The sequence below is a fragment of the Chinchilla lanigera genome, unplaced genomic scaffold (genome assembly GCF_000276665.1).
Source record: "Chinchilla lanigera isolate Chin_1 unplaced genomic scaffold, ChiLan1.0 scaffold00015, whole genome shotgun sequence".
Taxonomy (NCBI): Eukaryota; Metazoa; Chordata; class Mammalia; order Rodentia; family Chinchillidae; genus Chinchilla; species Chinchilla lanigera.
The window spans coordinates 1,592,784-1,615,511 of record NW_004955416.1 but is presented as its reverse complement, the minus strand read 5'-3'; the positions used below and the strand labels follow the sequence as shown (position 1 = coordinate 1,615,511).

At 38.9% G+C, this 22,728-nt stretch overlaps 1 protein-coding gene across 6 annotated transcripts in view; it reads right to left on the bottom strand.

The window, feature by feature from the left end:
* Positions 1–22,728, bottom strand: part of Fmn1 (formin 1) — a 408,229-nt gene that overhangs the window by 158,514 nt on the left and 226,987 nt on the right. For all 6 annotated transcript variants that reach the window (XM_005381169.1, XM_005381170.1, XM_005381172.1 and 3 more), the window contains one exon: positions 20,444–20,594. In XM_005381169.1, the coding sequence (XP_005381226.1) occupies positions 20,444–20,594 (151 nt within the window). The remainder of the gene's footprint in view (positions 1–20,443; positions 20,595–22,728) is intronic.

Genomic DNA, 22,728 nt, shown 5'->3' with positions numbered 1-22,728 from the left:
TGAGCTGCATCTCCAGCCCTCTATAACTATCTTTGAATTTTATGCCCAAGTTAAAAGTGATTTAATTACCACCACTACAGTACCCTGTATTTGTCTATACATTTACTTTTATCAGCAAGCTTTGTCCTTCCATATGCTTTTGTATCACTATGCATTATTATTTTGTTTCAGTTTAGAAAAACTCCTTTTATCATTTTTTCAATACTTTGAATATATATTATTCTTCTGACTTGCATGTTCCTGCTGAGAAATCCCCTGATAATCTTAGGAAGGTGCCCTTATATGTGACGATTTGCTTTTCTGTTATTGCATTCAAAATTCTTTCTTTCTTTATAGTTTTTGGCAATTTGAAGTTATGTGTCTTGGTGTAGTCTTTTGGACTCTCCTTGATGGGCCCATGGGTCTTCCTGAAACTGGATGCTTATTTATTACCTGTATTTGGGCCCTTTTTTAAAAATATGCTTTCTGTCCTTTTTCTTTCTAGCTACCCTTCTCATAATATATTTGTTGTTCTATTTGATGATATCCCATTAAGTCTCTTAGATTTTTTTCATCTTTTCCTGTTCTTTTTTCTTTTGCTCCTCTTACTGGATAATTTTAAATACATTTCTTTAAAATTATCCTGTCTTTTAGTTCTCTGGTTCCTTCTTCTACTTGACAAAGTAGAAGACTGCTGAATCCATCTAGTAAATTTTTCAATTAAGTGATTGTATTTCATAGCTCCAAGATTTCCATTAGATTCTAATACTTTCTATCTCTCGATATTTTCATTTTGTTCATTGTTCTGCTTAATTTTGATTGTCAAGTTAACTGTATTAAGAGATTCTTGGAGAGAAGATTACATTGTTAAGATACTTAACCTCACACTGATGAGTTCATAGCTGAATGGGCTTTTAGGATCTAAGGGGTAGCTGGAGGAAGAGGACCACAGAAAGGTAACCTAGGACCTATATCTAGGCCTGGGCCCCTTCCTTGGCTCTTCCCAACTTGTAGCTTCTGGGTCACCATTAGTCAAGTAGTTTTTGTCCACCACAATCTTTTGCTATGGTATCGATGCTTTGGAGCCAGCTGACCATGGACCGAAACCTCTGAAACCATGAGCCAAAATAAACACTTTCTCCACAGAGTTGTGTCCGATATTTTGTCCCAGCTATGGAAAAACTCACTAATGCAGTTCACACATCATTTTTCTGAGTTTATTGAGCATCTTTATATCATTTATTTTGAATTCTCTAACAAGTAATTCATATATGCCTGTGTCTATAGTGTTGATTTCTGAGTTTTTCTTTTTTTGTTTTATTCTTTTTCTGTTTCTTCTTGTGTCTTATTTTTTGTTGGCTCTATACACTTAAGAAACAGCCACATTTTCTAGTCTTTATAGACTATTTTCATATAGAGAAAGAGGTTTGCTAACCAGCCATGTTGATTGGGGTTTTTCAAGCCTTTTGGTGGAATAATATTCTCTAGTCTTGTGAGTATACATTCCCAATTAGAAAAGTTTTGCTAGCTTCTTTTTCTTTAGAAGCTCATAATTTCAATTGTCTGTCTGTAATGCCATCAATTAACTATAAGTACAAAAACTATGCCCAGCTCATTTTTATTCATATCAAGAATCTGGAGTATGACAAGTCCCATGAACATGAGTTAAATAAGAAAGAAACTAACCCACTAGGAAACCCTATGGAAAGTTAGAGCTTTGTATGAAAATTCCTCTCTTCTCTCCCCTATAACTCCTGAGGGAGAAGCCATTGAGATACAGTGGCCTCTGCTGTACCACAGGTGTTGCAGCATCAGAAAGCCACCCAGTCAGCAGCTCTTGCTTGTTTGCAGTGTTCCCATGCATCAAAAGTATGCTGGGTCCCATCAGCTCTCCAAGTCTGGTAAGACAGAGACCCGTCCCTTGGGAGCCTTCTCAAAAGCCAGAATATCAAGCTCATGCTTCAAATTCCCTCCTGAGGGAGAAGCCAGGAGTTACAGGCTTACTCCCCCACACTCTGTAGTGAGACTGGGGAGGGAATGGGAGGACATCTTTCCTCCCTGCATCCAAATTCAGATACACCACAAACTAGTCCCCTCGGACCTCCTATGGTGGTAGTGAGGTTACAAGCAGATTGAGCTGGAAGTGAGGCAGCCTTCACTGGAATGAGCACGGTTTTCCTCTCTTAGCTGGAGGAGAATATCAAACAAATTACCATGATAAGAACTAGGAATAATGAGGGGGTAGAAGAATGAATGACATTCACCGTGCACACACGCACGCACACACACACACACACATGCACATACACACCCCAGACCTATAAAGAGAACAAGTGCACACTTTCTGTATATTCTGGTTTTTCTCTATTTGGTCAAAGATTGGGTCAAGCAGAGTAGGAGAAGAAAGGGCTAGTGCTGAGGAAGAAAAGCAAAGCTTGAGGACTGAATAGGCAAGAAAGGAAGATGCTTTACGGATACTTTCACCATATTTTATGGAATTTCTCCCATGTCTCAGCTAACTTGACCATAGTGTCACAGCCTGGAAGAATCAAGAGTCCCTTCATTGAGCACACTTTTGTCAAATGACTACCACTTGCCAGATATTCAGGAAAAAATTAAAGGTGAGTACATTTCTGCCTGTGGAGAGTTTTCCAGTTCTCTTTTGCTGTATTTTCTTGTTTCTGTCTTAACAGATTTCTTATTTTTAAATATACAAACAAATGTTTATTGTACATTTTAAAATGCAAGTAAATTATTTGCAATGCAAAAAAAAAAGCCAAACTACTTTTTATTCTCATCCTCCAATTCTATCCTTCAGTTACTCTCAGTAGTACTCGAGGTCTTTCTCCATTCGGACCTAAAAACATGTGTATATCCAAATGCATGTAAACTTCTGTGTTCATAAAAACAGCAAATTCTACATTTTGTAGTCCAAGTTTGTTTTATATTCTACAATATTTTTGTCATTTGATAATGTATTTTTGACCTCTTTTGTGTCAGTCAAAGCAAGGCCATTTCTAAATAATTAAATGAAGTTTTACATAATTCATTTAAGCATTTTCCTACTGAGAGACATTTAGTAATTTCTAAAAGTTTTGTCAGGTATTAAGAATGCTGCAAGGAACACCGATGGAGGTACACTGTTAAGTTGCTTGAGTTGTATTTCTACAGGATAGGTATAAAAATCATCCAAATGTATGCCCATTTTAAAATTTGGTAAATATTACCAAAGTAAAATAAATATTATCAGTAACTGTTTTCCTGTTGCCACACCCATTCTAGGCATTAGCACTTTTTAAAATGTTAGATAAAAAATATCTAAATGTTTTTCACTATTTTATTTTGCATTTTAATGACTTTCCAGTAAGGTTAAAGACTTGGTGTATTGTTCACATGTTCTGGTGAACTGTCTTAATATCCTTCTTGCTGTGTTTTCTAATTAATCACTCTATTAAGCTGGTACAATATAAAAACCTTTCAATGAGGACATGGTCGATGAAAGATTCTCAGAGACTACTATGGATGAAAGGCATTTTATAAGAGAAGAAAAGGGAGGAGGATTTTACTGCAATCTTGGTAAGCACCAAGTAGTGTGTTCTTCTGCCCGCCAGCCAATCCAAACATATAGTTGTGAATGGGGCAGTGAGCCCTGCAATATTGTAAGCTTTTATTTCTGTAGTGGCCCCCTGTGGAATTCTAGAATGGCAACAGTACTCCCTGCTCCAGAATCCTGTAAGTATAGCCACCTTACTGCTCAGGCGGGGAAGGAGGAGGTACAGAAGCGAGAAGAACATTGCCTTTGTGATCAAGTCTCACCTCTTTAACATCCATATTCCATGGACAGTAAGCACTGTCCATGGAATGTGCTTTTATATTTTGTAGCTGAGTAACTAGAAAGAAAGCATTAAGGACAACAAAAAATGAGTAAATAAAAGCGATGAAGAGAACAATGGAAAAGAAAGAGAAAAAATTTAGAATGCAACAAAATATTTTTCGGAAAAAGCTTCATTAGTTACTTACATTAACTTTGCTTTTAAAATAGTTGTTCAGAATCATTATAAAGTTTCAAACAACCAGAACTCAAATTTAGGCACAAAATTCTATTGACTGAGAACTCCATTAGCTTTTCATTGATTACATGAAGTGCATTATTGGTAAGCTAACTTCTAGACAGAGTAAATTCCAAAAGTTCCTCTCGGAAAAGAAAACCCACATAACAAGATAAACTAATATTGGTTATTTACTGGCCCAAATCTATTGATTTATCTAATATAAGCTAAGCTTGAAGGAAATCAAACTCACCTGATCAAGCACTCCATATTTACATATTTATTGATAGGACATTATGGACTGGTGACCATAATGATTATCTGGAATAATTTTAGAATACTAACTTGCCTAAGACTGTCGTAGGTATAAGTCTATACATCTATAACTCTGTTCAGTGGAAGTTCAAGTACTGCTTTAAAAGTGAAACGTATAAATAACTGACACAGGGGAGCTGTTTATCATGATCAGTAACATAAAGAGCTTCTAACTGTTCTTAAGTATATGACCCCTGAAAATGTCAGCTCACTTAAAGAGGAAGTTTTGAATGAGATGAGTGTTTCCGGTACAGTCTTTCTACCGAAAATCATTCCCCAAAGCGTTATATTCAGTTTCCTTTTCCTGAAACAAAAATCCAAAATCTCACCTTCAGAAAAACCTTTGCATGGAGAAGAGTTGAGAAATAGGCTTTACCAGTGATGAACCTGAGGACCCTGTAACCTATGCTCTTGTTGTCTATATAGAAGGAGCTGTTTCTAGCCCTCACGGCTCCTGTGCTGAAGATTCTTTGGGCATTAGGGCCAAGGGATTTCACACTGTGAAAGCCCACCGGCCGTCCAGTCCGTCACATTTCACTGCTGGACACTGACAGGATTCCTAACTGTGATGACTCCATACAAATGTCAAATGAATCGTTTTCCATGTTTGTGCAGAGCCAGTAGGCAGAACCCATTCCTTAAGCTCCCTACGTCATTTCACTCTGCACAGTTTCCTAGGGAGAAAGTGCCTACTCTAGGCTTTTCAGGGAAGGTATTTCACAAAATATTTACTGAACAGTATGAGTAGCTATAAAACTTTGTTTAGCCAATGTGCAATCTGCTGAATTGGATTTTGGAATTATTTAACCCTTGGCAATCAAAAAGATCTGTAAATTCTGCCTAATTTATCCCCTTTGCCTTTGGGTTGGCCCAGAGCCTGGATACTTAAGTACAGGTCTTATTTTAGGACATGTGCACTGTAAGGCATTATTAAGGTAACACTTATATAATGTATGTACACTTATTTTATTCCAAAGAAAACACTGTCCTACCTCAGGTAACTGTAAACACAAACTACACCTATCCCGTGTCTATGACCCCTTTTCAATACCACTTTTTACTCTTCTTTGTCCTCATGGACTTTACTTGATTCGTAACAATCCTCAAAGTCACTGCTAGTATTAAGTGACCTTTAGCACTGAAATGTTTTACTTTACTTCTGACTCAAATTCCTTATGCTTCTATCCTGCACCACCTTTTCTTTCTCGCAGCAAAGGCAGACAACAGCTGCTAAACATCCCTCACACTAAGTTCCTTCACAGATCTCAACTCACTCTTAACAAGAGATGCTTTCTATCAAACTCTTAAAAATCAGTTTTTGAGGAACGTTAGCAAGCCCTCAGTTTATCCCAGTCCTATCTGGAGCCTGCTGAACTTGGCAGCACAAGGCCCTTGCCTAGGTATAATTACAGTCTGGGAGAGAATATAATTTGGGCAGCGTTCCACTAACCTACATGCTGACCTTGTGCAGAAGCAAATTCACAGGTTGCGTTAAACCCTATTAGACATGCCTAGTTTGAGGCAAAGCCCTTCCAGACTCTTGCCACATGCCAGGAGCAGGGCCTGTTACACAGGCGTACTATTACATTGCCAAAGGAGTCCTCACAATGCGTTCTGGGGGAAAGGCAGGCCCACACGCCACCGTCTAAAACTACACCAGTATAACCAATTATTATTTCTCAGATGTGAAGATTAAAAAAACCCTGACTTTTTAAATAAGAATTAAGACGAAAAGGAGAATGAAGATTTGCTACACTAGAAAAACCATATCCTAACCACTCAGCTAGAAAAATATTTTGCTTGATAGACTGAGAAAGAATTTTTGCCATGTCCAATGGGTTTTTGACATGTACAGAAAGTCTATATATATCTTTAGATTTTTGCCTGAGCTTGGCAAACAGGGTCAAAAGTAAAAATAAAAATAAATGGTTCTGAATAGACTGTAAATGCTGGAAGCAGGCTCAGCTGAGTGAGTTTGGCACAGCTACAAAATTAAGATCAACATAGATGACTTCTTCTCAAGTTAAAAAGATTCATTTTTATAATCTGCCTGAAATTGAAAAGATTAATGGCCACATCTGCATCTTTGTTAAATACCAAACATCAAACCTACACCAGATTAAGTCAATATTCTGTCCTTTACCTTAGTTCTTACATTTAAATTTTTTCAGTTTCAGTTACAGCATTTCCATCCCCAGTGATAAGCAGTTCTAACATATATCCGGGGAAATAGGCATCATGTTTATTTAAACAGATTCACTTGTGTTACCACCAATGAACATCTTTTGAGTATTCACTGTAGGCAAAGATATAAATTGCAATATTCTCTGTTCAAACTGATTGAGGTGTGGTAGCCTATGGTTGCAGGCTTCACACACACACACACATGCATGCACGCACATGTGCACATGCACGCTCATCCAAAAAACAAATAAAAACTAAGGATCCACATATGTGGATGGATGTTTACTTGCATGGCAATAGCATCTATCAAATATCCATATGCTCTCTACTCTGGCCTCTGTAGAACAAATGGGTATGTGGTTTGCGTTTCACAGTAAGAATGAATGACATGGTAGAGAACACACAGAAAGTAGACATTTAACAACTGGATTCTCCCCAAGTAAAATTCTAGAAAATACTTCTACTTTCGTCTCTCAGACTGCTGACGTCTTTTGCTTTCTGTGCTTCTCATGAAAACTCCAATTCCCACTACTTTTCCAAAGTACAGATATTAAGAAGCTGGAAGCAAATATAATACTGATGACAAGCCAGCCTCCTTCTTAACAAGATTAAGTAATCTTTTGCATTTCTAAGTCATATGCTTCCAAGTGACTGCAGTACTTTCACAATGACTGCTGCATTAATCTTTAAGATATCCTCAATGACTAGATTGGAAGGTGGGTAGAATCCTATGTTAGAGACATAGAAATCTGCACACCTACCCAAGGGGCAACAAGCTCTGATGACTGAGCTGATGATCATGACTGATATGATTTACTCTAGTTATTCCAAATCAAAAATATATATTAGTATCATCCGAACTGGGGCTGGATTAGAAACAGCACCCTTTCGGGAGGAGAGATGGAAAATCAGGGAGCACTTAGGTTAATTTTTATTCTCATGCCATCCATTCATACAACCCAAACTGAAAATTCTTGTTTCACAATAAAAATCTAATTAGAAAATAGAGTAAGAATTTCTCAATAAAAGATATTGCAAGAAATGACAAAAGATGTAAGACAATGAGGCATGGTAGCCTACCGATACAAGTTTTATATACACGTGTGCATGTGCGTGCATGTGTGTGCACGCACACACACACACACACACACAATCACTGGGAGGTACTCAATCCACTGAACAGTGTGGCTACTCTTGCGCCCTCCCTGCCATCTCTTGTATGGTCATGACTAAAGAATGGACAGATGAGCTATTGTTCTTCCCAGCCAGTGCGGGGAGTGGGTGCCAGCTGGAGGAAGGTGCAGAGCTGGAGCTGACAACCATCTTGCTCTGTTTCCTTGAATACATGCAATTGTTCCTTGGCAAGTGCCCAGGAAAATAAATGCTGACTCAGAGTGCTTGCTCCTCTGCTTCTCCCGTGTTCTACCCCCTGCCGTTCTTTGGCATCGTACCCAGAGAGGATGGTTGGCTGGCTCCGTGTTGCCGTCTTATGAAATGTCATCTGACTTGGTGCAAAGAAGCCTGGCTGCTGATGGACAGTGTGGCTGGTATGCTTCGGGGTAGAGGCCTCTCTCAACTGGCCTGATAATGCCATTAAAACAAGCTTTCCACACATAGCCTGATAATCTGTCCCATTAAATGTTTCAAGAGAAACTAAGCCTCACTGTTCTGTCAAACTGTTAAGTCTGACTCTCTTCCATGGCCTTATTTTTGGGGACACATAAAATTGCTCTGATGAAGTTTACTTAAGGATTTCGGCTCTTCACCAAGAAATGTGAAAAGGCAAATTGTCATTCTGTCCTGAGTCTGAGAACATATTTGGCATCCCATCCCCACACTGATGAGACAGAAAAACCTTTTATAGGTTTTTCAGGCTGATGAAATCTATTCAGAAAGTAAATATAGAGGCCACAGCAGGTGAAGGCTGTGGCTGGGCAAGGAGGTGCAGTGAGAGTGGGGCAGGAGATACTTCTCACTGTTTTCAAAATTTTGTGAGGTATACAGCTAAAGCCCAAAGCAAAACTATATGCATTTTCCCCCTGATCATGAATCTGGAGAGAAAAGTGCCCAAGAAAACTCAGTGCATTCGTTGTCCTGTCCTCATACAGGACAAAAGGTACTAAAGCATGGCCCTGATGAGAGCTTGATTTTGAATTTCTAGACTCAAAAAGCAAAAGAAAATAATTTTTTGTTGTTTTAAATCACCAGTGTGATAGTTTGTTACTTTAGGCCTAGGAAACTAACAGAGAACTTGGTATTCTTCTAGTTCTAGTAAGCCCTCAGGTGACACACATTACTGATTAATGGACTGCACTTTGAATAGCAAAATGACTACAAAAGAATGTAGTTCCTTTAACTGGTATCTTGTTCCTTTAACTGGTACTTAACATAGTGCTTGATATATATTTAGATAATCCCTGATTAGCAAAGTGTTTCTTTCTGCTGGTTAACTAGTTAGAACTGTGCCTATTTCTTGATCAGTCTCCATAGAATTGTCTCGCAATGCTACGCAGTTAGTCAATAAGGATCACAAAGAACTCACCCATAAGGCCAATCCCAAGCACAGAAGCAGCCACACTGCCCTCCTAAAAGGCTCTGAAGAACAAAGCTTGAATGACCTTTGGACTTCCTGTGTTGTCTATGTAACTGTTTATCTAATCATAATACCTTGAAACTAGTCTCATATATACCCGTGGTGGCTCCAACAAGGCTTTTATTTCCAAAGTTTAGAGTGCTAGGCTTTGGAAAAGAACACATGCTAATAATTACTCCAAGCTGGTTGGAGATAATGGGCAACAGGAAGGTTATTATCTTCAGTGTCATCATGTATCTTTGATATGATAATCATTGCATTCAAGATATCAGAAATGATGGATGGCCTTTGAGTTAGAGTGTACCCTTGATGCAAATTAAGTACTTCGTTCCCACTCCTGCTTGGACAGTGAGGAGCTAGTGACAGTGAACACTTCCAGCTTGGGCTCCTGAGCTACTAGATGGCAACAGCTGAGACGGAACTCAGAGGGCATAGTTCCTCCTTTGAAGCCACCTAGGCAACTTTGTTCTCCTTTTGCAGACTTGCAGACATACTTCACCTATAGCAGCCTCTCACGTAGCCTTCATTTGCCACAGTTGCTGCAATGGACACTGTTTACGACACGTCATTCTCTATTAAATTTTTGATGAACAACTACTGATGTAAGAACCACATTGTTTTTAACAGGCTGAGTTCCTTTAATACACATTAGATAAAGATTCCAGGAAATTTTAGTAATGGAGGAAAGATGAAAGAGTACTACATATACATATTTTAGAATAGTGCAAGAGTCTGGTAGGACTTGTACATATCCTAGCACAATTCCCCTATAATTACTCTTATTACCTTCTTTATTCTCATAGCACAGCGGTTAAGGATAGTGAGCACATATACTCTCCTTCAGTCTCCATAGTAATGGGGTAGTACAGTGATTCAAAATATCTGCTCACCACATCCCTGAAGAGTGAGCTCCTACTCTCTCCTGAGTAGACTCAAACATAGACCTTCCCTGAGGATCTCTCACATGGACAAGATTATCAACATTCGGCTGGGCAAAGTGGCACTTGCCTATATTTGCAACACTTGGGAGGCTGAGGTAAAAGGACTGTCACTAGTTTGAGGCCAGCCTGGGCTACATGATGAATTCAAGGCCAGTCTAAACACTTAAGTGAGACCCCGTATCAACAAACAAACACGCAGTAGGTGATTTGCACAGAGTCAGTTGGATGTCTGTTAGTCTTGTGTTCTTGCCCTTGAAATACATCTCATTCCAGCAAAGAAGCACATCTCTTAACCACTTGTGCTGCCTGCCTTAAGGCCACAGCCCTTAAAAGGTGAAAATAAAAATGACTGAGTTTCAGTGTAGCAGAGTAAAGGCCTTCCCACTTCCTTTTTTCCCTATAAAATTGGACCAAAATGATGAGGCTGAGGATCTGAAACAAATCTACCGAAATCTAATTCACTGGCATAGGGGTGGAAGGCAGACACCAGATAGCCACAAATGAAAGATATTACACACTAGCGAAGGCTCACATATGCAAAAGCCCAAAATAAGGGGATTACTTCAAAATCAATTTATGGAGCATTTAGGTAATGATATATAATCCACCTGCTATGACCAGGAACTACAGTTTCTAGGAAAATTAAAGCAGAGAGAGTCAACTCAAGGACATCAGGCAGGCACAGCAGGGGGTTGGGCCAAACACAAGGATGGGGCGATTACTGAAACTACAACTTTTATTTCTGAACTTAGAAAAACTGCCCAAAACCATTCAAATATGCACTTCTATACAGTTTAAAGAATGATAAAAATAAAATGTGCCTTCAGTTCCTTTCTGAGATTTCATTATATATCATAACCAAATTTAATCAAATGAGTTCCATCATCTTTGGGGATAATTAAATCTTTTCTACTAGTCTATTAAAAATATATTAATTTATAAAAGCATTTTCTAATTTTGAGTCAAATGTTCCTATCTGGAATACATCCCATTTAATCATCAAACATTTTTAGAACTTGCTGGATGTCTGGTAATATTCTAGTTACGATTTCCTAGCTATTAGAAAAACTGGCCCATAATTTCTCTTTCACTTCCTGTCTTTGTCTGGCAGTGCTATCAATGCTACACATGTTGGCCATGAGTTTAACAAGATTTGCTACTTCACACAGTGTTATGTGCAAGCTAAGGTTGGTATAATCAAATCTGGACCTGGTACTTTCTTTGTGCGACAATTTTATACCACCAGTATCGATCTGATTCCTAGGATATTTGTAGAACCATTCAGGTGTTCTGGTTCTTTTTGACTCTTAATAATTTATATTTTTCTAGAAAATTATTTCATGTTATTTTCATTTAATGGCAAAAGCTTGTTCATGGTATTATCATACATATTTCTGTTGCATTTACTTTTGCCTTCCTGATATTTTTGCCTGTTTTTGTTTTACCCCATCTTGCAAAAAGTTTTTGAATATTGTTTTTCCCAAAGAAATTTATCTGTTTGATCTTCTCTATTACATTTAATTTTTTAAAAATTTCCATCCTCATTTTGAACCATATGAAATTGTCAATATTTGGCCATACCTAATTTGAAAAATGACTTTTTCTTATTCAATCTAAAATTTTCTTCTAATTTCTTACTCTTTCTACCTATAAATTTTTGAAGTTTAATTTATTTTTGCTCTTTTCCTTTTCTAATTTAGATACTTATGATCATATATTTTAGGTACATCATATGAGTCTACACATATAGTATTATTTTTGTTACAAATGTTTCCTGAATTCCACTATAATTAATTCCTTAACCCACGACTTTTTAACAGGTGTTATTAAAAATTTTAAATGATAAAGAGCATTGTTTGATATTGACATGTTTAAACTGTCTTATTATTAGCGTGATTTCTAATTTAATTTCATTTTGATCACAGGATGTGTTCTGTAAGATAAAATTCTTAGACATTTCTTAAGATTTGCAGAACTTTTTTAGTCTTTTAATACTGCTTGACTTTTTAAATTACATTCATGTTATAGCAACAAAGTTTAATAAAGTGTGACAGATAATTCATTCTATTTAATTGCCATTAGTAAAACCAACCTGAAATAAAAGCACACTTAAATAATCTGACCATTCCCAAGTCATCCATTCTATACCATTTATGTTTATTTAAAGCCTATCATCTTCTACACAAATTTAAGGAGGCCAACAGCTTCTGCTATTGCACAAGCAACACAGGTTACCGTGACAACCAAATAAAAATAGTACTACAAAAGGAAGGCACATTTAATTGTCTTTTTGTTCTTTTGCATGGTTTTCTTTTGGCATACAATGAGTACACTCCTCTCAAAGTATCTGGCTAAAATTTATTTACTTTATTGCATAGTTGTGCCCCACTGGTGTGCATACAACAAAAAACAATAGGGCAAAATGGGTTTTAATTAGCCCTTTGGGGCAAGGGAACCACCACTGAATGAGAGATGACGCTTCTGGGTATAATCCAACCTTCTGCTCTCCTTTGGGGATGCTAGAGAATTTTTCATCATTCTTATCCTTACAGGACTAAACACTTCCACTGGGATATTTTATTTTAATCCTCACAGCCACACTTTGAAGTAGGCACTATTATATTCTCACTGTACACATGAGGGGATCGTAGTAAGGGGCCTTAGAAAGATAGAGGGAATTGGCCCATAGACAAAAAGATGACTTAGAAAAGGCTAAGCCTTTCCAGAAACCCCCAGCTGACCTCCTAGACTTAGACTCCCACCTCCCATACTTTGCCTTGTTGTAATCCAAGCTGTTCTGGTAATCCTGGAGGCAGTGGATGGCTGGAAATCTGAAGGTCAGGACTCTACTACAGACTTGTCACCTGCTTCCTTTTCTGAGATCCACACCAAGATCTCAGCTATTAGATGGTGACTCTCTACCACCTTCTCCATGCACTTTGGCCTCAGAGGCACATTGCTTCCACAGGTGGTAACTGAATACTGCACCCCATAGGGCTGAGTTTTTGAGACTTTTTTGAAATGTCATGTGGCCCAGCATTCTAAACATAGTATGCTTTGGGGAATTTTACCACTATGTTCTGAATCACATTCTTCTCTAAGCAATTATCTCAATGTCTCATTTTTTCCATTAGTAAGATGATTATAGTACAGCATGATCTATTTATAACAAGCCCCAGCTCTAGCAATGTGGCTTTCCATTGGCTTCATTTTAAATAAATCTTTCTTTGTTAATTAACGTTCCTTATCTCAGGGTTGCAAATACATTTACATTCTGAGTTGGACAGGGCGGAAGAAAACCACGTCCAAGGTGAGAGATTTAAAAATCTTCAAAATAAGAATGCAAATTTAAAAGCAAATTTGAAAGATTGCTGAAGCAAATGTTAAAGATTTGTTTTTGTGCTTCTCTTAAACTAAGGAAGTTGGCTAGGAAAGTCTACAGCAGACTAAAACATGACGTGATCATCAGGTAGTGAATTAACCCCCTAGTACTTGCAGTTCTCTACTACTTTTAAAGGACCCTCTTCTGTCTTCAAGGACAGTGGTGGTAAATCTGAGGCAGGTGTATCACAGCCAGATGTTTGCTATCACTGAAAGTTCTAAAAGGTTCACCACCACTGTCCTAGGATACTTCACACAGGCAAAATGCCTCAGTGTGACTAATAAGGCACCTAGCATAAAAGTTAATTAATGAAAATGGAAACACTAAAACTCAGGTTATTTAGTAACCAGGGCTTGGAGCCAGATCCCCATTAAACCACACTTGTGGCAAAGGAAGGGATCAAAATGGCCAATAGGTTCCATCTGGCTACTTCTGTGGGTTAAAGTAGAGCCTCCTGCCCAAGTCAAATTAGTTCTTGCACCTTCTTTCCATTGCAGTGAGGAGCTGAATGCAGTCTTCCTCAGGTGGCACTGGGGAATACCCAGGCTACTCCCTTCACATAGAAAGGGCTTGGCAGCTAAGGGATCCAGCTGGAGACTAGCTCTCCACAGCCCAATCCCTGTTGGTTGTCACTCATTCCACTGGAGGGGCCCCAACCCTCCAATCCCATTTGTATCGTACAGAGGAGATCTGATAATGGTTCTGGCAGAGCAGTGACTTTTCATAACTTCTGGCAGGGGCCTCACTGACCCATAACATGGCTACACACATGATTTCTTCTCATACTGTCTTTGTAAATTGACCATGGATAACCTTGCTGGCCTAATCAGATCAATCAGAATAACATTTCTTTAGCTGCCACACACTGGCAGCTTCCCAGGCCGGAGCTGACTCACTCTGCCTTGGATACAAAGGTGAATTTCTGAGTTTCTAGTGGTCTCAGGTTTCCTTTGCTTTTATCACAGTTGGTGAGCTTCGTAAGGCCCGTGTTTACAGCCATGCAAATTAGCCTCAGCTGGAGAGAAATCAGGTCAGACCTAGATGAAATCAAGTGCTGGGTCAAAGGTATTTTATCAAAAAGTGGAAGCGTGGCCATAGTTCTGGGGTCAGTCCAGACTCTCCTAGGAAGTGGACAGCTTTGTCTGGTGTAACATGAACTCTGGGGTTCTGGGCCCTGGACACTGCTAAGTGATGGAGGAGGAGTGATGCAGGCTGCTCCAGGCCAACAGGGGCTGCCCAGCTCCACCAGAGACTCCTGCCACACCTTTGTTAGATAATGACAGTTCTGATGAGGAAACACCACATCCCCTAAGGAAGAAACACTGCGGTTGTCAGCCATGTTACTCATTGACTAGGCAAGGTTCAAATTCATTGTTTTATTCTACTAACATTTAGTTTTAAAATGTATGTGTGAAGCTGCCTACATGCAGATAATTGCTGATATTTTGCACCTGGAAAGACTATTTTAAAACTTCTACTCCAGACGCTATGTTAGTTATACAAATTAAAATCAGAACTGCTAACTAGTTGCTTTTAACACAAAATTGCTGGCTTCTAATTTCCACTGTAGTTTCCCCCTGATTCCAGTCCTTCACCAGTATATGAAGAACCTAAAAATACTTCTCTGAAGACTGGAAGATAATTAAAATCGGGATTATTCCCTGAGCCTGCATACCTATAATTTGAACAACATGCCACTGATGGTTTAAGGTAAATCTATCAAAATGTGCTGGGTCAGAGCACCAAATATTGGTGCATTTGTGATTCCTATGTCTGTTTGGCTTCTAAGAAGTAAAGTAAGATGAAAATTGAGGGATATTGAGCATCCTCATCTGCAAAGTTGAATGGCCATACCCTTGAAATTCTTCAAATTAAAGTTTATCTCTTGACAGATTAGAAACTCGAGGCCCAGAGAATTGAAAGGACTTGTTCAGTAGTTAATAGTTGGCTAGGGTTGGAGTCAGAATTATAAAACATGTCTATGCACACTAATTCAGAGTGTCTTTCACTAGACAACGGCTGGGAAATAAAACTCTGGCTTTGCCAAGTGAATGGAAAGTCAAGATTGTACTTAAATTTGGACGAACACGCTATTTTTCAAGTAATTAAAAACACAAGTTCTGGGGTTGCTGCTGGAGTTACTCCTTTGCTTTTCCACCTATGAGCTGAGTGGTGCTGAGCAAATTACCCAAGGCTCAGTTTCCTCATACAAATGGAGTTAATAATAGTAACCATCTCTTTGGGTTCTTGTGAGGATTAAATAAGTTAATACATGCAAAAGGCAACTTAACCAAGACCACTTAACGTTATTACTCTTAGTAAAATCTGCAATTATCTCACTTGAAAAATACAAATAAATCTAAGGTTGTTGAGACTTCTTTCTGTTCATATTAAGCATGTGCCTTAGAGGACAGGTACACACGAAGGGGCTGTTATGACCTCCATGTACTTGGGAGATCTGTGTACTTTGCAAAGCATTTACAAAGTCAGTTGTGAAAGATCCGTGAAACCTGACTTTATAACTGAAGTATACATATAGGACCTTCCCCTATTCTTGTTATATCCTCAACATATTTCTAACTTAAAGCTGGAAGCCAGAAGAACCACTGCCAGGGGCAGGGACCTATCACAGGTCCTCAGCCCCAGGCCATTAATGAACTTCAGCCTGTTCCAGGGTCTCAGAAAATAGCATGTGCTGAGGATAAATGACGGAGGTTCTGGAAATTATGAGTGAGACTTCAAAACTTCCCTCAACTAGGGAGAAAGGATGAATACTGTTTTAAAAAATACATAGAGCCAGGCACAGTGGTGCACTCAGGAAGCTGAAGCAGGAGGATCACCATGAGTTCGAGGCCAGCCTGGGCTACATATTGAGTTCAAAGCCAGCCTGAACTACATAGTGAAACCCTCAAAAAAAAGTGTATCTAGAACAGTTTTCTTATACATAACTTGTAATATCAAATCCTACTTTTTGGCATTTTCTAATTAGATGACCCTAAATCTATATTCAAATAACTCTTCACTTTCTTTACATGGAAGATCTTAAAGATGTGTGGGGTGAGGTGGGAGCAGGTTCTGGAACAAGTCCCCAAAGAGCTAGGTCTAATACTTCATAAACGTTAACACTGCAGCCCTTCATTCTGCTCACTGGAACTGTATGGCTGGAAGGGAGTTTATTTTACTTATCCCTGCAAACCATTCTAATATGTGCCTGGCTCCCAGTATTCTGTGTGGGTAATGTGCTATGAAACTTGGTCTCCAGGTCCACAGTAAAGAGCTTAACAGGATAAAGAGGGTGCTGAGGAGCAGTTTCTCTCTTTTAGGTTCCCTTTCTGGATGATCTGAGATAGAAGAGCGTTTAGTTCTGGATCTCAGAGTTCTAAGGTGCCCTCTTGTGGTCTGGGCAGGTAATAAGCATCCCTAAGACACTGCGGTTGGCTTGAGGTACAAATACAGATTAAATAACTATCAAGAGCCAACAAGAGAAACATAGTTGAACTCCAAGAATAATATTCACATTCGACATTCTGAAAGCATCATTGATATTCACATTTGACAACCTTTAACCACTTTTTTTTAAAAAAAATAAGCAAATAAAGTAAACGTTCAACTTAACTTTTGGGATCTTCTCATTGCGAAACAAAATTTACAAGCTGGAATTTTGTAGACTAGAGCCTGTCATGGAGTAGATGCCACCTTTTTTTTTTTTAAATGTGGTCCTCAGGGTCCTTTGAACTGAAGAACAGGAAAACCCTGACCATTCCAGATCCTACTCAAGGGACCCGGACAACGCAGCACTTACAATCCCAGGCTTACACTCAGACAAGTGACACACGGACATTTTACAGATGACCACCCTAATCCTACCACTCACTTATAAAACATATGGAAAATTTAAAAGGATAGACAAACTCACCTCCAACCCAACCCAGAGAAATTATCTTTGTCACAAGAGCTGAAGTAATATAAACTCAGAAAGCAACATGTTATTAAAACTCTATAAATTTATATTTAGGCTTCCAAACAATATTCTCCTTCACCCCTTTCTCTTCCACAATAAACAGAGACACAAAATCTGTTTATGATCCTCACCGAAGTGACCAAATTACAATCTATGTCTAAGAGCTTTGGCACTTGAACGTTTCAACAGACTGATGTCTGCCAAACCATCACAACCCCCCTGCCTCCAGAATGCCAGTAGAGAACACCCAGCATCTCATTAGTTCCTAGGAAATATCTACTACAAAGACAGATGGAAAGGAATGTTTTGTGCATCTTACAGAAAAGGAAACGAAGGGAGGATATGGATATGATTTATAATTCAAAGTCAGACTGTGGCATCTCAAGAGAGGCAGAATATTGGCAGGTCACACTGCTTTTCAGAAAGTGCTGGGCAAGTTTAGAGTGCAATTGGAAAACTTATCAAAGTAGCTATTTTCTCGACAGGAATAGGGAGAATCTCAGACAATACAGGGAGATTTTTGGATCCTGGTCAAGGTGCTGACTTTCTTGCTCAGGAACAAATGTAACCTAGGGACAGTGTAAATATGGGCACATTGACAGTGGAAACTCTTACTGCGGTTCAAGGATGGTATATAAACTAACCTGAATAAACTACTAGGTCTTAGAATGTGCCATCAAAGGAAGTTGTAGAATGCTTCTGTAAACATTGAAAGCCAAGAGTGATCTAGAAATTGCCATTAGTAAAGAGTTTCAGGAATGAAGACACTGATTATTTAAAAGCATGACAACTTCAGGAGTCAGTGAGATTCAATATTTTCTTTCCAGGGCTTTCACATTACTGCATAAACTAAGGCAGAATACTGCATGTATTTTCATATGATAATTTCCTTTTATTCTCCTAACAGCTTTGATAAAGGCATAATATTCCCAGTATTAAGGAGAAAAAAATCAGTGTGAGAAGGCTAAATTACCTCCTTTGCCTGCAGTCTATAAGAGCAAAAATGACATGGTACCAACTTTTGGTTTTACCACCAAGCTCTGGCTCTCAAATTGGTTCCTGCTGTGCCTATAGGAGCAGAATGCTGTGGTGTCACAGACAAGGATGATACCTATCTGAGCCTGCAGTACAAGTTTGGCATAATTAGTATTTAATTTTTAATTATAGCTAATATTTAAAAGAGGGAAGATAACTCATGAATGAACCTGATACATGCTTTAATTATCACTCAGAGCGGCATTATGAGTGGACATTATGTTATCTTTTGGTTACTGTAATAAAATATCTGAATCTTCAACTTATAAAGAGAAAAGATTTATTTTGACTCTTTGTTCTGGAGGTTCCATTTCAAGATAAGGTAATCTCAGTGCTTTAGGCATCTGGCAGGGGCAGCACATTATAGCAGGCACACAGGGCAGAACAAAACTCTTACCTCATGGCCCAGAAGTCAGACAGAGGAAAAGAATTGTCTCCCAGTCCCCTTCAAGGTCATCCCCACACGACCTAAGGGCCTCCCACTAGTCTGTACCTCCTAAAGGTTCCACTATCTCCCAGGAGCACTATCCTGGGACCAAGCTTTTAATACACGGGCCTTGGCAGGATGCTTATCCAAACCACAGTGCATGTCATCTTGTGTTATGTTTAGGGCCTAAAGCATGGAGAGTGCCAGGGCATAAGGTCTTTGAAGCAGATCACATCCACCTGGCTACTGGATGATCTTAAACTCCTGCAGAAGATGGTGGCCATAGGCCTCGAAGTCCTTGAGTCTTTTCTCAGAAGTCTCTTTTCAAAGAGGTCTACTTTGAAAACTTCATTTAAAATCACAGACCCCATTCCCACCTTGTCAAAGCAGATCCTCCTTACCCTGCCGCTCTGTGGGATTCACACAGCTTGTTTTCAACACTGATTGCTAATATGAGCTCCACAGGGCAAGGGCAAGGGCAAGGGCCTGCAGGGGTGTGTGGTTGTGTGTGTGTGTATTTCTCACTAACACATTCCCAATACTAAAGACAGTGCTGCCCAATAGAACATTTTATAATGATGGAAATGTTTGATTGTTGTGCTATCCAATATGGTAGACATGAGGCACAAGAACGAAACTTGAAAGTGACTAGCTGTGATAGTTAACTGATTTTGTCAACTTGAGTAAGAAATGCCCACCTAAACTGGATCAACATAGTTCAGGCTGTGGCTGAAAATCCTGGGCACAACCGATGATAGAAGACCCACCCTGGGAATGAGTGGCACCAACCAGTAGGTTGTCACCTAAACAGAATAAAAGGGAAACAAAGGAAGCCTCCCTCTGTTTCTTCAGAAGGGCTCCAGTCTTCCCCTTAACCTTGGATGACGTCTCCTGGCTTCCAGCGCTGACTCTTCAGCGTTCTGTTGCAGACCCTTCAGCCTCCTGATGTGGACTTGCAGGGGATACTACAGTGAGCTTCGGGCCTTTGATTGGATCCTTCAGATCCCCAGTGCCCAGGCAGCCATTTGTACTCTTCCATACTTGACTCTGAGGGCAGCCACTGTAAGCTGATCTTGCAAACCCTATACATACATCTTATATTAATGTGTTTCTCTGGTGAACACCGACTGATCACTAGTGCAACTGAAGATCTGAATTTTCTATTTTATGTAATTTTATTATTCAAATGGGTGCATGTTGCTGTACTATGAAGTGCTAGGCCAAAACAAGGCCTACACCTCCCCAAAATATTTGTTAAATCAATGCACTGAATGATGGGATCTATTTTTCATATTGCCCACAAACTACTTTTACTGATAGTAAAATAACTATGACTTTTTCAACAGAATGAATGGCTGGAAGAGTTCAGATTAAATTTTTTAAAATTCAGAAGATTACATCAAGATAGCTTATTAAGCTTATAAAGATTTATTGAACTATTGGCTCCTTTTTGCCATCTATGACTCAAACACTTCCAAAACATTTTCTGACAACAGAGGAAAAACAGAACACAGTGAATTCTCATGGATAATGCAAATGTATATATACTTACAACTATTATTATAGTTACTGCATACCTTTTTGACCTTGTTTTTTTCTGCATAGGTCTCTGAAAGAGGCTTTTTCTTCTGTGGAGTTGTGACTTTGGAGAATAAATATTCAAATTCACTAGTGTCCCGAATGTCAGGTTCTTCTAAGGAATCCCATAAGGTTGGTGCAGCACTTTGGCTTAAAAGAAAAAACAAGTTTATTTTATGAACCAAAACAGAAGACACTATCACAATAAAATATGTCTCTGATTTATTTTATTTCATCTTTAAAGAAAATATATAAAACCCTAACAAACTTGAAGAACACATGTTTAGGTCACAATATACCATAGAGTATTGAAGCACACATATGCACATCTCCATGGTTGTTAGAAATAATTAGAGAACACTAAAGAAGACCCTTGGCACTTAGAAACCCTGAGACTTCTACTGCTGGGGCATACAAGCTGTTCCTTCCTCCATCTGTGCCACTTCCTTGATAGGCAAAAGTGCATGTCGTCTAAAGAGGGAAGAGATAACCAATTCTGAAACAGGGGTAAGACATCTCTTAAAGGGATTAAAGCTGGACTAGGAAGGTAAAGACCTGCATCTGCCTGGATGTTTTCTCCTGGCCCTTAAGGTTTAAGGTATGAACACTCTGGATCCATGAGCGAAGTTACTATATCTCACCCCCAAACAACAATAAAACCATATAACTCCTCCCAGGCACTAGCCCACTGAGATTTCAACAAGAGTAGCCACGGAGAGATTGTGTTCTGTTTTCTAGAAATGAGTGTCCCCTTGTTCTGAAGCAGGGAAAGAGAAGCTCCTGACAATCAGGTACATCAGCACAGCCTCTGAGAGCCAACTGCACCAGGGTCTGCTCTCCAAGCTCTCCCAGTTAGAACACATCCCCCAACTCCTGCCTCCTTAGCTTCCTTTCTCAACTTCTCCTAATTTTATGCCCTTTTAATACCCACAGACAGAAAAACAACTCCCATTTACATTTTTGTTTTTCAAACACATGTATATGCTATGATCTGTAATACCTACAAGTATTTACTTTTGTTTCATACATATTTTCTGTCCCTGAAAACTAAAAATACTACTATTATATGTAACATGTAATATCATATATAGTAAGTACATTTATTATACTATTAAATTTTTTTATAAAAGATAATTTTCATCTTCAAAATAGTTGGCAAAATTAGCTTTTCAGGGCTGCTTGTACATATTTTGCTAGGTCTGCTTTTCCCACTATTTTATTTCTGGCTACATTTACTTCTCTATACTTTTTGCTGCCTTTTTTAAATATAATTTTTCTATGATACTATCTGAACCACTAAATCATATATACATGACATGTAAGTTATAAAGTATAACAATGTAAAGCACACTCGGGAAGCCACTGGCTAGCCCAAGGGCTAAAATAATGCTGACGAAGGGTGTCCACCTTTGATGTGAGCCTTCCTCAGTCACAGCCTTCTGCCATTCAATTAACTTCAACTTGAAATACAGACACCATTTTGTTTTGTGCTCACCTCAGCTGCACTGAAAAAGGGGGATCTTAATTGGGAAAGAGAGCCAGGGTACTTTGGAGCATATAGCATGCTAAGGGCCACTGTCCATGCTTCAGAAGGATTCTAGGCAGCTGAGAAGGAGGTGCGTAAAGGGAAATAACACTGTGGTCAGGCAAACAATGCAGAACCGTTGCACTCTGGAACACCTGCTCTCCTGTCCCAGCACCACGGATGTAGACGTCAGGCCAGGATAATGAACACTGGTGTAAATTTCATTTGGGAGTCAAGGTGAGCACCATTTACACATCATTTCTGTGGGGATGGCATTTCCAATTCTGGATAAATGCATTTTGGAACACATACCCTCAGAGAGTTGGAAAGAGTTGGCATTTGGTAGAGCAATAACAAGAACTTGTTCACAGTGAATGACCTATTGCAAGGGTCAACTGCTTTCTGATCTTGAACAACAATTCTAGCTGAAAGGGAAGGAAAGGGGGAAAGGCAAGGAGAAGGAAAAGTAAAAACTTATTAGGAAGCTGAAAACATAGGTGATGATTTCCTTTTCTTTAATAGATATCCCTTTTCTATTCTAGAAATCATAAAACAGATATCAAAGGTGGAAAAATGGCAAAAGAAAAAGGCAATAGTAAAAGCAGGGAAGAGCAATCACATTTTGCCCTTGGTTCCCCAGATAAACCAAAATTTATCACATATGCCTTATATAAAGTGTCTGCCTCTTAGATTATTAAAATAGCAATTTACCTCTGTTAAGAGAACACCTCCTGCATGATTATACTTTTGATCACCAAT